The sequence below is a fragment of the Lissotriton vulgaris genome, chromosome 2_1 (genome assembly GCF_964263255.1).
Source record: "Lissotriton vulgaris chromosome 2_1, aLisVul1.2, whole genome shotgun sequence".
NCBI classification, from domain to species: Eukaryota; Metazoa; Chordata; class Amphibia; order Caudata; family Salamandridae; genus Lissotriton; species Lissotriton vulgaris.
In genome coordinates this window covers 943,344,578-943,362,778 of record NC_141687.1, presented here as the reverse complement: position 1 = coordinate 943,362,778, position 18,201 = coordinate 943,344,578, and the positions used below count along the sequence as shown (strand labels likewise).

Sequence of the window (18,201 nt, the reverse complement as noted above, 5' to 3'; positions counted from 1 at the left end):
TGGTGGTCGCCGCGAAGTGTGGGTACTGCTTTACAATCTATGCATAGTGTGTAATCTGCAGCTCATATGCCTCAACGGAAAATGCTACTTACCAATATGCATCTGTTCTTGGCATGTAGAGCTGGAGAGTTACCCACGCCCACCCGCCTACCTTTATCTGTTCCAGTATTATCTTAATTAGATACAATTCACATGGACAGCACTACCTCTTGTACAGCTCCATCACTTCCCTAATGGCGAAAAACAATCTGGGGTTGGAGCCGATGCCCATGCGCAGTATCATCCAAAGGAGGAGTCGCCTATCCCGTGACTTCCAAAGACTTTTCTACAACAAAACAAACTGCAAACATCTGGGCCCAACACTAGATGGCCATCTATGCATAGTGTGTAACTCTGCATCTCTACATGCCAAGAACAGATGCATATTGGTAAGTAGCATTTTCCTTACCCATCCCATTATTTTTCCCATGATTATATCTAGCCAGAATTAGATTTCCTAACATACAATGTCCACTATTTTCCATTTCTCTTCTTAACACTTTTAGTTCATTTATCCTATTTCCTTGCCTTTCCTTTCTTGTATGCATGTTGTTTCTTCTATATATCATACTATATATATGTTAAATCACTAGACTTTTATGGGTCTACTATGATGTATTATACTTTTATGAATGTATATACCTTTAATCTCTCAATATAGAAGTACGTCAAAAAAAATGAATGGCAAGTTACTTTCTTTTGTTTGATATTAGGCTTGCGCAGCTACTTTATTAAGTTGTCGTGACATTTTAAGTTTCCTCAGAGTGGTCCCCAGAAGATATTTTTTTGGTATGTATTTTACACTCCGATGTTCGCTGCTTGAAACCATGGTCTTAGAATTGTCCGACTAATTCCAAACCAATAAACGTTGCAATTATTAGTGAAATAATGTAATCCTAGTACTGAGCTGTTTAGGGTATGCAGTCATACAGTGACCGTATCAAGGCTAAGATTTACATTAGCTTTTCCTGCAGATATCTTTGAACATGTGACCCTTTTCAATTTCATTTCCAAATGTATCTAGTGTTACAGGAAATTCCAAGTGTTACTACCTTTAGTAGAGTGCTTTTCCTCCCCTGAATTTTTCTCTTGCTGCAGTTTTGATTAAGTACAAATATGTCTGGAAGGCAGTCTAAATGGTGAAAAAGGACCGTGTTCAGCTGTGTAGGTTTTATAGTTACTTAGCAATTGATAACATTTTGATCAAGTTTATTTTGTGACTACTTTGAAGCCAGCAAGCACCACTGTGGCAAGGAGCCATTTGAGTATACGTTGAAATTCTAACACATTAAAAGGATTTTACACTCCAGTTTGTTTATGAAGGCTGGAATGTTGGGAATCTTTCATATGTAGAGAGGGAGATTGGTCCATGCACATGGTTGATATTTACCACCTCTGTAGTCTCTGAAAATAAACCAGAGGGGTACGTGATTCAGGCGAAAGGTGAATATGGAAGCAGGATTTAGTATGGTGAAAAGAGGTGGTTAACTATTAGTGAAAGGGATTGAGAGCATTTCTTCAGTTGCCCATGACCACTTCAATAAATATTTCAGAATTAAAACTCTTTCCCAAACCTAACTTCTCTAGTCCTGTGAAGGATTTCGTTAGCCATTTACGTTCACTTAAACTGTGATGCACCTTTTATTTTGTAAGGCTGAAGCTCTTAATTCGTTAATATTTAGTCTAAATAGGGTGACTTGTTCTGTCTTGCCTTTCGTTTAACCAGAGTTTGTGCAGCAAGAATGGCTAATGGTAACTTTTCCATCATTTAACTTTCACAGTAAGTACTTTTATCCAAGAGTGTTTTTAAAGAACTAATTCACCAGTGTGAATATCTTAACGAATGGAGAAACGCCATCAAAGATTTACCTTGAACAGTTCAGAGGTTTAAATACTGCATGCTTGTGCACCAGGAGCAGGATCAGTAATGTCCTAGTCTGAGATGCATGGTATTTTGGATCAAGGAGTAGAACCAGCCACGATGCAGCCTTTTCTGGACACTGTAAAAAGGCTTTTAGAATATTGAGCCGTGCTAAATACTGCACCCAAAAATAATCCTTAATGTCACCACAGAAGGAGCTGCTAGTATTTTATGATGCAAGATACCCAAGGAAAAATTTCCCAAAGCGTAGGGAAAAATGAAACTAAACGTAAAAACATATTTTTCTCTTTCAAGGGAATCTTGGTTGATACAGAACACCAAATGGGCACCCCAAATCACTTTAATAAAAGAGTAACATTATTACATCTTCTTCACAAAACACATTTTGTCACTATCTGTCTAAATTGGCCGAATTTCAGTAACTTAAAAAAAATCTAAATGCACTTCAAGATAACCAATTTCTAGGTGGATAGTATTGTATCTTGCATTTTCTGCAAAATAACAAAAATCTGTAATAGATAGACCCAGAGCTCACACGACTATGGGTGAATCTGAAACTGATGTGTTGAGGTATCAGATTTGCAGAGCAGCTGCTTGGATGTTGGTCCACTCGAGGCATAGACTTGTGACAACTTCTTTAGTGAACCCTCAAATAGATCAGATCTCTCAGGGGGAACCTTTTTGGGGAAAATAGGGAGGGTTTTCTCTTTTCTTCTGTCCCATTTCTAAGGGATGGTCTTGCTTATTTTACAAAGCTTATCCGTGCAATACCCTATGACAAAGGGGACATTTATCTGTAATTCTAGTTCACATTTATGGGAATCTCCATAGGAACCAATTAAAACTCCCTCTTGTGTCATGGGAGAAAAGAGAATATATTTGTGCTGACAAGATCATTTAACTCTGTACAAAGGAAATAAAGAAACTGTCACTGATAGGGCATTATGGGATTCTTGTGGTATATGCTTCCTTAAGGAAGCAGTTTTCCAATCTATTCAATTGCAGCCGATCTAGCTACATTGGCCTTTCCTCATTTTTCTTGTAAAGGTTTGTACTTCTTATCACGTTTCTTAAACTGTTAACTTTTTAAAGTATATTTGGATTAATAAAAATGAATTTTGGCCAATATTGCTTATTAATAGGCATCCAGAAATAAAAAATGTAGGTCTCTCCTTTGCAGCGCGCATTTGGGTGTCTCAGCATAGGGCACATGTTTGACTCTCAAGCATTGGCATAGCCAATAGGTCTCGCCTTTGGGACCTTATAAGTGTTTAGTTATCCAGCACAATATCCTTGGTGCAACAACATTAACTGTTGCATGGTCCCAAAGGCGAGACCTATTGGCTATGCCAATGCTTCAGAGTCAAACGTGCTAAGAAGCCTGGGGCACATGTTTGAATTTGAATGTTTTTGGTTTCTAAATGTGTGTATTTTATATTTGCTCCGGAATCTGCCTTACTTGATGGAGAACTAGCATTTCAGCTAAGTAGTTTCCTTCTTAAATAGACAGTGAGATGTGAGTGAATTGAGCCAAATATTAAGCAGGTGCTGTTCCACTCTGTTATGCATTATAGTGGCAACTGAAGTTATTTCAATGGCTGGTTTCTTCTGCTTTGGTGAGCAGGATCTTTGAGCATTAATCTCTTCCTTTTTCTAAATGGGACATATTTTAGCAAGATACTCCCAAGAGCTTGACTTGACCTCAAGACGGAGAACAGAAAAACTGCCACCACATGAGCCTGTCCATGTATGTCTTAGGTTAGGTTTTCAATTTTCACATTTACTTATGGTCTTTTGAGCAGATTGTCCTTGTATTTCTTAACTTCCAGGATGCACGTTCAGCGTGTAACTATTTGCTATCAAGAGGCCTTTCAGCACAGTCAACTTCTGATGTCTTAAACACGAAGAACTTGTTAGTCTACCAAATCGCCTCATCTTTCAACTAGTTGTCAATTAGCCTTCATGTAGAAAACTGGTTCGTGCTCAAGAGGTGTCCAGACTAAAGTCTTATAACACTTGTGTTTTTGGTCTGAAATTAGTTGTATTCCTGAAAGTCACTGGTTTCGAGATGAGTGCCCTCATTCAAAAAACATAATTTCAGGAAGAAGCTCTTCCTCAAAGCAAAGATCTTGAACTCCCGGCATGTAACATGACTTCTGATGGAGGCTTCTGAGTTGCCTTGGAACCTCCGCTCCCCAAAACGGGCTCTTCTGACATCCCTCATGAACATAGCCATTTGACAAGTCCATCTATTTCCATGGGTGAGCAACTAGGTTGACTCTCCAAATTTGATGACCCTAGCATAATCTTTGGTAGTCTTTAAAACTGTGCATGCCCCTTATTCAGAAGTACTGTTTCAGTTAATCTCTGGCCTCATAGAACCAGGGTGGACATCTTCTTAACTGGCTACCACAAAGGCTGCTATTTGAAAAAGGGATCTGTCTGAACATCCATGCATATGGTGGTAGAGGATTTCCCACCGGATAAAACTAATAAGTCTCACTCCCTCAAGTCTTTAGTGCTGCAGCTCACATTTTGCATCTAGCCACAGAATATTTGAAGCAATCCTTGTTGAGTTTTAAAGACCTCTTTTGAAGACTTTGTTTGGGATGTGCACAGATTTTGCTATGCACTGATCAAAGTCTATGGTGTATACACTTAAGTGGATAGGCTATAGCAAAGTTTCATTAAACTCACTACTGGTATTCAGAAAAATGTTTTTACTAATAAATTTCTCCACCCTCTAAAAACCTTATTCACAGCGGTAAAAACCACCTTACTGCTACCAGACTTACACTGCCCCAATGCAGAGGCGACAAGATTTCATTGTTGTCATGGAAGCCCCTGGCAACACCAAACATTGGCTCTTGCCATTTCATTGTTAGTCGCTCCATGAGAGTTTTAAGTTCAAACTATCTAGTAGTACCATGACTAAACAAGTTGTCTATGAACATTCCTTAAAGTAGATGTGAAGTTAGTCCTCCTTTACCACTGTTTCTTTAGAGTACATTTTATCCACTCTTTAACATGGAGTTTTCCACGAACAGGAGGTCCAGATTGTGATGCTGAAGCAGTTGTTGCAGCCTTATTCAACTTATCCTATTGAATTGTTGCAAAACCTGCCAAAGGTTGTTCTCGATACTGATTCGTTGTATTGCATTCCTTCATGGACAATTGACTGCCACTGCCCACATTTTGTTGGTTGGAACATTGTGAGCTTCATAACTGTTGCCAAGTTACTTTTGTGTTCATGAATATATTGAAACTGCTGCTTTAAATATCATAAAATCAAGTTCTTAATAGCTCAGAGGGCTCTTATGCACTACTTTCATAACCAGGAACGTTTTTTTGAAACGTGTCCTTTGGGACTACTTAGCAATTTGTAAATCTGATCCCAGCCACAAAATGTAGAGAACACACCCAACATCTACATTAAATTCAAGCTGTTAAAAGGAAAGTCTGAAAAAAGAATAAAGACGAGCAAACCAGAGGCTCTGAATGCTAGCCCTTAAGCAGGGCTTCCTTTAGCCCCTGTTTTAGTTGATGAGCAGGTTTGGATGAGACCTTTCGTTGAGATTGAGTTTCGACTGTGAATGTTTTTTTGTCCGCTACTGCCCTTCTTTGGCTTGTCCCCTCTGGGTGTCCTTAGTGACGTTAGCGGAGGTAGATTGGGCAACTCCTCCTCACCCCTTTGAATGTCCTGCAGCTACCACCTGGAACCTATTCTATAGACTTTGCATCCTGAAGTTCTGCCTTTCCTTCAGGGGACTCCTCCTGGATGACTTCTGGCAGTGTCTGACTTCAGAGTAGTAGGCATCTGGGTGGCACACTCGTCAAAGGTCATTAAGGTCTGGTTGCGATTTTATCTTGCCACAGGCTGGTCCTATCCCAAATAGAAGACATTTTGACTGAAAAAGTCAAAATTCCTGTCAGGACAAAAGACATACACTACTAGTCATTGGTAATCCTCTAGTGACATGGTTTTGAGAAGGATTTCAGTAGGAGGGAACTCCATAAGGCTGAGAGAGTTCACTATGCTAGGATCAGTCTGCTGTGGGGCATGAAGGGACACTGGAGGAATGGTGAAACCCTTCACGACGTTTTCAGCTTTCTTGTTAGTAAAAGAGACACAGATGGACAGAATGCAAATCAAACCTTCGCCTTCAGTCAAGAGATCTATGTTAAATCCATTGTTCTTTTGCTCACCATTCCACCCTAGTTTAGACCCAGCCATGTGCAAGTAAGTCCTGACCCTGTTCCTCATGGGAATAGTCCAGCCTGAACTGTCAAGCCAGGTCATTCCTGGACTGGAAACCAGCATCATGGGACCGGGGCATCACCCCTGATCAGCCAGGCTAGCGAATCCAGTGACACAGTAAGCCTGGGACCCACATCTGGGCATACCTGGCGCCCTTCAAGGGAAGAAAGGAAAAAAGACAGATGGACGGAATGCAGAGCAAATCAAATATTCATCCCCCAGTCACGAGATCTGGATTAAATCCATTGTTCTTTTGCTCTACATGCCACTGACAAATAAACAATGCCCAGACGTGGGTCCTGTGCCCTCCATGCCACTGGAGTCAAGCTAGCCTGGCTGATGAGGGGGTGATACCACGAAACCGGTCCTAGGATGTCTGTTTCTCATCCAGGGATGACCTGATCTGGCAGGTCGGGCTTGACTGTTCCCATGGGGAGCAGCGTACTGACTGATTTGCATATGGCTGGGTCTAAACTGGAATGGGGAAGTCCCACTAGTTAACCACAAAGGTGGTTATGGTTATTCTGGTGGTACACAAAGTCTTATTATTTGGCAATACCAATCACACAGAAAATCAACCTTCAAGCATTATACAAAGCTATTCAACTAGACAGTTAGACTAGTTGAATAGCTTTGTATAATGCTTGAAGGTTGATTTTCTGTATGATTGGTATTGCCAAATAATAAGACTTTGGGTACCACCAGAATAACCATAACCACCTTTGTGGTTAACTAGTGGGACTTTCCCTGTTCCTCAACACTATTCCCCTGTCCCAGATCGTAAAAATAAGGGGGCCTCCTTTACTTTTTATGAGCTAAACTGGAATGGCAAGGGGAGCAAAAAAAACATTCATTTTGGCCCAGATCTCTGTACAGGGGTGAATGTATGATATTATTCTGCATTCTGTCCATCAATTGTTCTTTTTGCAGCTTTCATGTTTGTGGCAGCCTCTCTGCGAACAATGCCCTTAATTTACTTTTTTTTCCATTTTAAAAAAGACTTGTGAAAGAGGTTTTTATTCACCTTTAACTAATGTAGTAATTTGGTGGATGTTGTAAAAAGAATGAAATGTCACTATTTTAGCCTCTTAATGGGCTGGCTGCTAAGAGTATTTCCCTCTAAGCAAACTAGTTATACAGGTAAGTAACATTAGGAAAGAATCCTTGTAGAAATAGTTTTACATTTTCGACGTTTTTTATACACAACACATTAATTAAGAATAACACCTAGATAATTCAAACCAGCTCAGAGGGCTGACCTAAAATGTTTTGTGGAGGGTAGTAGTCATATTGGTTTTTTGACCGAGCTGTTCTAATGACAGATTATTCTTTCATACCAAAAGTTTCTTTAGAAACTTCTCTAAATCACACTGAACTCTTTCTTTGTAAATCTTGCAATACAGGTAGTGACCTGTTCTTCACACCTTGTAAATTGAAAAGCAATCTTTTTGTGACCTGGTTGACATGCACCATGTCTTACAAGAAAACAAATGTTTTCATTAGATTCATGACCTCGCTTTTTTGATTCGTTTTTTAGGAGGATTGATATATCCCCCACAGCGTTTAGAAAAGGCTTTGCTCATGAAGAAGCAAAGATCTCCAAGGAATCCGGCAACAAGGTAAAGTATTTTTTCAGAAATTATGCAGAATTGTTGTACATTGGGTACTATCTATAAAAACATGTTGCTTTCTTGCTCTCGACTTAAGTTTGTGTTTTTCTTTTAAGGATGTGCATAATTCTAAAATGATCTACAAAGGGTATAATGTTTATTAAATATATCAACACAACCTTTGTGAAGTGGTTAGAATATGGTAAAAATGAGCCCAAAAAATCAATTGAGGTGAGCTTGAAAAAAGGATTTTTGGAACTCAAGTGCCCCTGATGAGAAGAAACTTGTTGTGGTTGTTATTTCTGCGTGTAAGTATTACATCAATTGTATACATGCAATATTACCAGCCATGTTTGCAAACTCCTTGCATGTCAATGGAAAACTGTTACAATTTAATGTCAGAACAAAGAACGTAGTTGTTCATTAGATTTTTAACACCGTGCTTATTTGTCTTTTATTGCTCCTTATTGTTTAACATATTTTTAAAGAAAATGTTGAATAATTTTTACTTAATACGTTTGAAACCCAAGGTGGATAGAAATCTACTGGTATCTTTCATGATAATCCGAATTAGTAATTTTACTGAAGTTGTTACTTGAAGCTCGTTACACAAAAAAAAAATGGTAATGGCTTCTCGAATTTTTTTTTTTTTATCCACAAGTGTCTTAACGTCTGTCTTGCACGCGTTGTTGAAATTCTCCTTTCTCTTGTTTGTATTAAGCATTCATAGCAAAGATCTGGATTGTACTTTTATTATGCCATGTTAAACACAATTGTGTTTGTTGCCAAAATGCATTGATAGGGCAGACAATTTCAAAATTGTTTTGCCTGTCATTGGATCAATTGGCTTTTGGCGTTTTTCAAATAGTTGTCCTTTGTTTAAGATGGTCCAGTGATTGTCTGAATGTAAAATGCAGTATTGAGCAAAGTTTATTCTTCCGAACAGAAAACTGACTTATGCCTCCCAGTGAGCATGCAAGATGTTTTATACCTTTGAGAAGAAGCAGGTGTTAAATTAGGACCTAATATAGGAACCGAACGGCAGAATGTACATTAAGCTAACTTTATTGTAGAAACTGTTGTCAATTTGGTCTTTCTATGGTGCTGCTTCCGAGCCCATTATACTAGTTTTCACCTCTGTTCTCTCTGAGCAAGGTGGACCTTCTGCTAAAACTATCACAAATTGGTGTTTTCACTTCTAGCCAGTGTACAAATTATTTGCTTGTCACCCCACTCCTGTTCCAACTTTGTAGAAATGTCAATAACACATGAAGCTTTCGGTATGGCGTTTTGGCTTCTGCAAGCCTCTACTTCTTAATGATTGTGACAATTTTTTTGTTCAGATTACTAAAATCACATTTCAACATTGTTTAACAGATTATCGACTCATACATTCAGTTGTGTTTAATTTATACTGTTTTATGGAAGATTTAGACATGCTGTATTTCAGTGGCGTTAAGTAGCAGTTTGTAGGGTATCCTTGATTGAATATTCTAAAACATACTGAAAATTGAATGTATTTATACTTGGTTCTGATCGCATTGAATTTACATGGTTTTGGTTTGTTTGCTTTTTACAGGGTTAGATTGAGGTTGGGGATATGGTCTGATTTATTCTAAAGAAAGTGCCTGTGCTTAGATCCAGCCAAGGATCTCTATTATTAATTACCTTAATTTTATTTTCTGTTTGGTTATATTCATTGCACTGTTAAGAGGATGGGAATCCAAGACTGCATTTTGACAGTGCCCTGTAATTTACTGCTCATCAATTCTGAAGAATTAAACCGAAAAAAGAACTTGAGCAATTGTAGATTAATTGTGCAAAGAGTGGTCTTCATGTGTACTCACGAACACCATGAGGTGGCTGCTTTTAGTTACAGTAGGACGCTCTGTAACCGGGGAAAGAGGGCAGAAATTGGTCCTTTTCTGAAAGGGATAAAATACTATCCATTGTAGCGTATTGTCAGGCATCAGGAGTATTAATTGAAACTCTGATTTTGACCAAAGTTGTTGTACATTACCTAACTGGATTCTGACATTGCAGAGACAAAATAATATTGAAAGTAAGTGAATGATGGTGTAATTTAATGCAACTTAAATTTTAGAACGTAAAGTAGGAGCTGTCCAGAAAAATGAAAGTTACCATTCTAAAATTGTGTGCAGTGAACTCTAAAATAAGGAGGATTCTTATGGTATGATGCAGGAAAAATAATACTTCAGTCCGCTTTCTGGATGCCTAGCAAAGAGGCAGAGGATTGTAAGGTCTTGCTGGGACTGCTAGTAAAAATCTATTTGCTCTACCCACTCAAAAGTTTGAGCACTCAGTGTTTAAATTGTGTGGCATGAGTCATGGCTCCATTGAAGCAGCACATGTCAAACCTCCTGAGTATGATGCGTACTTTAGAGTGCTTGACCTCGATCTGTAATACTTGTAAAGCACAGTTTGTAGATGTGTATTTATTATTTTTACTTATAATTCTGTTATTAATCTGTATCTTCTTTCGAGAGAAAACGGGCAGATTCAAAACTGTTCTTGGAATAATCCTGGTACCGGAATTCATAGAAAATCTTCTCTTTCCATTCAATAATTGGTTGAACTGAGCTAGTGCATACTTTGCTCTTCATTTAGCATGCCTTTTGGTAAATTAATTATCTTTAGCACTTTTTTTTTCTTGATTCGATCTTTCCAATTAAGATCATAAAAGTACATAAACAAAAATACAAAAATAGCAGCAACCTTTATGTAGTCAATCCCAGTTCATTTAGATAGCACTTGAAGTACCTGATAACTAGGGCCACTGGAATTATGCGATTGTACGGCTGTGAGGATTTCCGCATAATAGATGTGCCTCATAATCTGCAGATTTTAACATTGTTTATAGTTTATACGGTTCAAAGTTACTAAAAATGCAGCAAGACATGTTCCAGCTTGGTGGGAGGCCCTTAGGAAAGCTGATCTGACCACCTTTCTGTTGCTTATTGCTATATTTGGCTGTTACACTGGTACTAATGAGGTGCAACAAATGCCCAAACAGTGTTACCAAGTTTAAAAATTACCAAGTAATACCGTTATTAAATGTGCTACATTATGCCGCATAATTTGCCTTTTCTTGCATCATTTACCCAACCCTTTCATAATTTGGCCCTCTCTTGCTGCATAATTATAATGGCCCTGTTGATAACTATGCATAATAATGTGGAGGATTTATAGTAGTAATCTTAGGCTCTTAACCACTTCCGCGCGGATGACAAAGCCAGCTCGTCATGGGCATTACCTGCGCTACGCGCATGATGAGCTGGCTTTGTCACGTAACCCGCGATTTTTGAAAATTCAGCGCACAGCGGGAAAACAGGGTAGCGCGGAAGCAGTTAAGAGTCAGAGCAGCAAGTTGTTTCTTAATCCTTTTTTCAAATCTGTTTCTAATTTTGCATCAAACCATTTGTGTTCTCTCTCCGATCTCTCATTTTAAGCACAAGAGTAAAAATTTCATTGTCAAAACTAAATTGTTTCACTTAAAAGTAATTGTTGCTCAAGTTTGAGGCCTTAAGCTAAATCTCACTTGTAAGTGGCCTTTTTTTCCAGACTGAAGGGAAATATAAGGATGAACCAGTGGAAATTGAACGGCGTAAAAAACATAAGGAGCACAAGCGAGGGCGGTCACGAGAATCCCCAGATTCCAGAGATTCCAGCCGTTCACGGGAGAGATCAGTTGAGAAACCGACCAAGTCTCGCAAGGGATCAAAAAAGCACAAGTAGGTCATATTAGGGCTGTATTTTTAATCTATTGCTAGTGTGACGTTTCAGAAGCAATTATACGTTTTTTTTTGTATTTTAAATGCATGCTAAATCGGATGCACCAATAGAAGCTAAGTGCTTTCAGTAACTACTTTTTGTGCCATGCCAATATTGCCATTACCTACAGCAACCATATAGTAGTAGTCACCTATTAGTTTAAAATGCACACCTACAAATGCTTCTTTGCAAGTGTTAGGACTTTATTTGCTGACATATGACGTTCACTTTAAAGCCATTTAACAACACCTGTCCCCAAATGCAAATGAGCAGAGGGGTGTCCCGAGCTCTGAAGCATCGAAGGTGGTTATTGGATGACTATAGCCATATGCAAAGAACGGCTTTATTATCAATAAACTAGTGGTGGTTGTACATAAATGTTTTAATCTCATAATATGCGGACCATCTTCAGGACAATGCTTAGCAACAACACAATACTCTATAGATTCACTAAACATAAAAGAAAGAAAGTGGACTCAAACTTACACACGCCTCGAAAGAATTATGAAATGCTCTCCTTTCATTTATATATGTGAATATATCAAGAATCACGTGTATTTGTGATAACCGTTGCCATCAATCAATATTAAAGGATAAAGCAATTAAGTGTCACTCAAAATATGCCATATGTGCTGAAGTGCCTCAGTTTAATCAAGAAAAAGCCTACATTTTTCCAGAATGTTTTTAAAAGCTACAGAGCAAATTTTGCTTTTCCAAAACTAGCTGTGAAGAAATCCATGAATGTGACCTCAAAAATGAAGGCAAAACAAATAAGCATGTTTTTTATGTAAACCTCAGCAAAACTCCTCATTGAGTTGTTTTAGGTAATTTGCAGAAAAGTTAGACAATGTTCTCTTGACATAGGTGAAAACAAAATTTAATATCCGGCAATGAGAGAGAAACGACACTTACCAAGTTCAGTATTTCAGAAAAGGATCCAACAGTCCGAGTGCAAGGCACAGCTCTGGGGCATCAGTTGCAGGATACCGGCATGAACACCAGGATGCTGTTGTGGAGGTGGCCATTTTAAGGCCTTATTCGAGTTTGAAAAACTATACTGTGCATCTCCGTTGGATGTTGCATAACAATTCTGAATCCTGGCCAGAAAAGTAAGCAAAACAAAGTTCCTAGTAAGCAAGAAAATTAATTGATTACAGAGGAACATGATTACATCAACAAAAAATACTACGTTCGAGGCATATGAGCTGTAGATTGTTTACTGTAGCATAGATCGCCATCTGGTGTTGGGCTCGGATGTTTGCACTTTGTTATTGTAGAAGTTTTGTAATCATGAGATAGGTGACTCCTCCTTTGGTTAGTAGTGTGCATGGGCATCAACTCCATCTCCAGAAAGTTTTTTCCCGCCATCGGGTTCGGATGAAACTTGCTGTGCTCCGGCTCGGCACTGTATTTTCTAAACTTTTTTGACGCGCAACCTATTATCTTCGGTACTGTCTCGTTTGCGTGCCTTCGACACGCTAACTTGTACTTCTCTACTCTGGCTGTCGACGCAGGCTGTTGGGCCTATCAACGCTGTTGGGCCCCCCAGTGTGGAGCTAAATTTCCACACAGTGATCATCACAAGGTGTGCAACCTTTGCCTATCGTCATCGGTTTGCCTAGCGAGTGCCTCTTTTCATTCGAAGAAGACAATCTGTGATCGCAGGGCTCTACGTCACGTCATGGCTCAACAAGCTGCACTGGTGCCGGAAAACATCTTCGATAAAAGCCCCGATGTTCCAGAGGATTCAGAGGAACTCGAGATTGTCTCCGAAGAGGATGACTCCAGATCTGATATCACGCCAGGGCAACGAGTGAGTACAAAAGCCCCTACTCCTGCCCAACCAGAAAAGCAAAAGGCTCTAGTCAAGATTTCGACCGCAGGCCCTAGTCGAGACCAGAACAAAGCTTCAGAAGCCCCACATCTGGGCCCGGCTCCGAAAAAAAAAAGAAAAGCTTTCCGCCAGCTCTGGACCAAGCAAGCCACACATTGCTGTCCTTAAACCACCAAACCACCTTCGGTGCCGAAATCTGGGATACACCTCATTCCAGCCAAAAAGGCTTTGGCACCCAGCCCTCTGGCACCAAAAGACCATAAGGCCTCGGAACCGGACAAGCACTGGAAATCTTCAACTCCGAAAAAAAGGTTCGAGGCATGTGGGCTGCTGAATTCATATCTGTGCATAGATCGCCGCCTAGTGTTGGGTCCGGATGATTGCACATTGTTGTCCTGGAAGAGTCTTCGAAGTATCACGAGATAGGTGGCTCCTCCCCGGATGATTGCACATTGTTGTCCTGGAAGAGTCTTCGAAGTATCACGAGATAGGTGGCTCCTCCCCTGGACTACAGTGCGCATGGGCATCGACTCCATCCTCTGTTTTTTTCCGCCATTGGGTTCGGATGTCTTTAATTCCCTCTTGTCGGAATCGATAGAAAAAATTTTTTGAGACCAAAAGATCTTTAGTCTATACGTCGGTATTGTCTTGCGTTCGGCTTTACTTCTAGCTCGGCTCCGAGCCGGATTCTGTACTTCTGCGTGTTCTCGGCGCGAAAGGCCTAGTCGACCCTCCTGACCTATCGACCATCCATCATGGAACGAAGTCCATTCAAGAGATGTCCGGTCTGTAACTCGAAGTACCCACACATCGACGTCCACCCGGTGTGCAACAAGTGTCTGTCGCCGGACCACGATGAGGACAAGTGTATGGCTTGTTCACGCTTCAGGTCCAAGAAGACACTTAAGCTTCGACGAGCTGCGCGCCTGGAGGCCCAGCAATCTGCTCCGGCGCCTGTGGACATCTTCGATGCTGGGGATGTCGAGGACGAATCTATCCAGGACGTTTCTGAATCAAACCCCGCGTCGGACGTCGAAGAAGACTACGACGCTGATGCTGAGGTGTTCGAAAGCGAAGAAGTCGTCGAGGAGATAGGAGACGACGACTGTGCCCTTTTGGCCATGGAGGATAGCTCGGATGAGGAGCTTCCTCAAACTGACTCTGGGGCCGTGACGATTTATAAGGCCCAGGTCGAGGGATCACCTTCGGGCCTTACCCAAGATCTCGATATGGATTCCACGGCCCCGCCTTCGGGCCCGGCCACGGACGTTGTTACCGAGCCACTCCCTGGCAAAACGAAACCGAAAGTGAAACTTACGGTCTCGAGGCCAGATACTGCGCAGGTGCCAGCATCGAAACCGAAAGTGTGCATCGCTTTGGTCGGATCGAAGAATTCGGAGGCTTCGGCGCCGAAGGTGGCTGTCGAGCCAAAAAGTCAAGTCAAGTCAAGTCAAGGGCGTCGAGACGAAGTCTGCCGCGCCGAAGGCTAAAGTAAAGGTGGTCGATGTCGGCGCCAAAGACGGTCGACGCCAGCAAGGGCCTAGTCGACCCGAAGAAGGCTGTCTGCGAACCGAAGAAAACTCTCGGTGAGCCAAAGAAGCGATTTGATGACCCGAAGGTCCTCAGTACCCCATGTCCGCACGACAAGGCCAAAGGCGCAGCGCCCCGTTAGTTGACTCCGAAAGTGGCCTCGACGGATTCCGTTGAACCGGCGCGCCCATCTGCCGCGCTCACCAAGAAGGTGACGGACTCCCTGCAGCGCATCCGTGAGGGCACCGCGTCGGGCGAACCGAAGGACCCTCCGCCTGCGAAACCTGTGGAGAAACCACTTAAGGCGTCCACGCAGATCCACTTTACGTTGCCGCCTAAGACGGCGCAGAAGGCCTTCGCTCCTAAGGCAGTGGCCGGCGTGCCTGGAAAGGTCTCCTCGGCGCCAAAGGCATCATCGGTGGTTCTCGGCTCGACGACCTTCGGGGGATGAGCGTCAGGAACACTTCATCGACGCCGAAACGGGCAGACTTTCCCTCCTGAAGCGGAAAATCACCCCAGAACCCCAACTGGAGTCTTACAAGATCCCTCTCGAAGAAGAAGGACTCTGCTTGCTCTCCAGTCTTGGTGGAACCCCTTTCACCACAGACTCATGATGTGTCGCCCACTTACTGAGATGTGGACGCTGGTGAGGGAGATGATGAGGATGAATACAGTTATCCAGTCTATACAGACCCTGAGGATACAAATGAGCCCTGGGCAGCTGGTGGTGACCCTGGGGATCCTCATTCCGGACAAGACCCTCAACTTTTTTCTGCAAAGACTTCACCTACAGAAGACTCTGCTGCTTTCAATGCCCTCATTGAACGGGCTGCTAACAATCACAATGTCCAGCTGCATGCTGACCCTGTGGATGTGGATTTCCTCTTCGACACTTTTTCAGTATCTGAGAAGACTGTAAAAACTCTTCTATGCTAAAAGGTGTTTTAAAGCATGCTGCTGAGATCTTTAAAGAACCTACCAGGGCAAGGGTGATAAACCCTAGGATTGACAAAAAGAATATCCTGCCTAAGCATCACGTAAAAAACGTCACTAAAGGCACCACGAAACTTCTGATAAAAATTAACAGCATCCCAATTTAGAACTTCTAGCATGCCACATCTCCGCATGAGAAAATTTTGACACACCAACGACCGGCTACATCTAAGGGCACCACAACATAGCATAACCCAGCCACCTCACGCCGAACACCACGCCAATACCGCGTGAAAAAGCTGTCGCAATCAAAACGACACAAAACAACTTCTGATGAATGGCACACCAGCAGCACTTATATTCTGAGCCACAAGCATGCCACATCACCGTATGAGAGCAATTGTATTACACCAGTGACCGACTAGATCTAAGAGCACCACAATACAGTATAGCACAGCCACCTAACGCCGTTTTTGATATGAGAATGGGTGAGTTGACGCCTGACATGAGAATGAATCTGTGCGAAGCATTGCCATTTTACAGTTACTTAATTGAATATGTACAAAGTTGTACTTTATTCACTCTCCCTCTTCCCTAAAACCTCCCTTCCCTGTCTCCCCTTTGTCCTTTTTGTTGTGTGCTTTCTTTTGCAGGTACAATGAGACCTCTCTTCACCTCAAGAATCAGGTTATAATTTACCTATTCTAACACTTAATTCACAATTCTCACCCCCTGGTCCTGAAGAAAGCTATTTGACCAATAAGTCGATCACAGCTGAAACATGTCGACCATTTTAATGACCATTGAGTGCGCTTGAATCCATAAACAAATTCAGTAGCAGCACGAATTTTCTTTTAACTAAAGCTGGAATCCAGACTTAATAAATTCCTGGTTCTGAGAGCCCAGCCTTTTTTATACAATCACTTATCACCACCCTGATCACCCCATTTCCACGATCACTACTGCCTTAAAACTAAGGTAAAACCTCCTGGTGGAGGGTGTACACGAATGAACTGACCCCATGATTACGCACGCACGTGTGATATAAGCGGGGACACCTCATATACCGCTACCGCAAACGATCTAAAAACACACGTGTATGAGGGTCATTTTATTGGGAGACACCCAGTTACCAACCTGCAGACCTAAGTTTTTCGCAGGACAAGTGATCCTTTCCCCATTGATAAAAAGCAATTTAACAGGAGTTTGAAAGGATCCTATCTCTTACTCCCCACCCCAACTGATTATCTGGCAATGTACTACATTCAGAAGCAGGGAGGAACACACTCTCCGCAGCTGTCTCATCTGGCTCAGAGCATGTGGAAGTGGGCCATTCAGAGGATCATATTCCTCATGGCGGAACACCTCCCGGGCAAGGACAATCAGATGGCGGACCTGCTCAGCAGGCACAGCCACCAGATGCACGAGTGGGAGATACATCCATCAGTACTCCAAACGTACTTCCGAAGGTGGGGTCATCCAGAGATCGACCTCTTCGCCACAAGGGAGAACGCAAAATGCCAAAGCTTCGCCGCCAGGTTCCCACACCCACAGTCGCAGGGCAATGCGATATGGGTGAACTGGTCAGGCAAATTTGCGTACACTTTTCCCCCAGCACCTTTGATACCGCTGGTGGCACGCAAGCTCAGACAGCACTCGATAACTCTCATCCTGGTTGCTCCAACGTGGGCTCGCCAACCATGGTACACCACGTTTCTGGAACTGTCCGTGGTACCGCATCAGAGGCTACGTCTTACACCCAGCCTTCTGACGCAGAGCCATGGCGACATTCAGCATCCGGATCCGCAACAGCTCAACCTGGCGATCTGGCTCCTGAAGTCCTAGAGTTTGGCTACCTGCACTTGCCTTCCGACTGTATGGACATCATTCGGGAGGCAAGGAAGCCCACCACCAGAGCAAGCTATGCGGCAAAATGGAAGCGGTTTGTCATTTATTGTGCAGACCACAACATTAACCCGCTAGATGCTTCTATTCAGAATATCATCTGTTACCTTTTCCATCTGTACAAATGTAATCTGGCCTTTGCTTCCATTCGCATGCATCTATCTGCGATGGCCGCTTATCTCCAAAATAGCAGCACCTCTCCCTCTTCAGGGTGCCTGCCATTAAGGCTTTTCTGGAAGGACTCAAACGAGTCATTCCTCCGCGGACTCCACCAGCTCCGGAGTGGAACCTCAATGTGGTCCTCACCCGGCTGATGGGTCCTCCCTTTGAACCACTGCATTCCTGCGAGATTCAGTTCTTCTTGTGGAAAGTGGCTTTCCTCATAGCGATTACATCGCTACGGAGAGTTAGCGAATTA

The 18,201-nt window shown here is 42.1% G+C and overlaps 1 protein-coding gene across 2 annotated transcripts in view; it reads left to right on the top strand.

The window, feature by feature from the left end:
* THRAP3 (thyroid hormone receptor associated protein 3) overlaps positions 1-18,201 on the top strand; it is a 269,684-nt gene that overhangs the window by 160,490 nt on the left and 90,993 nt on the right. For both annotated transcript variants that reach the window (XM_086956473.1, XM_086956472.1), the window contains exons 8-9: positions 7,717-7,798; positions 11,372-11,541. In XM_086956473.1, coding sequence (XP_086812599.1) covers positions 7,717-7,798; positions 11,372-11,541 — 252 coding nt within the window. The remainder of the gene's footprint in view (positions 1-7,716; positions 7,799-11,371; positions 11,542-18,201) is intronic.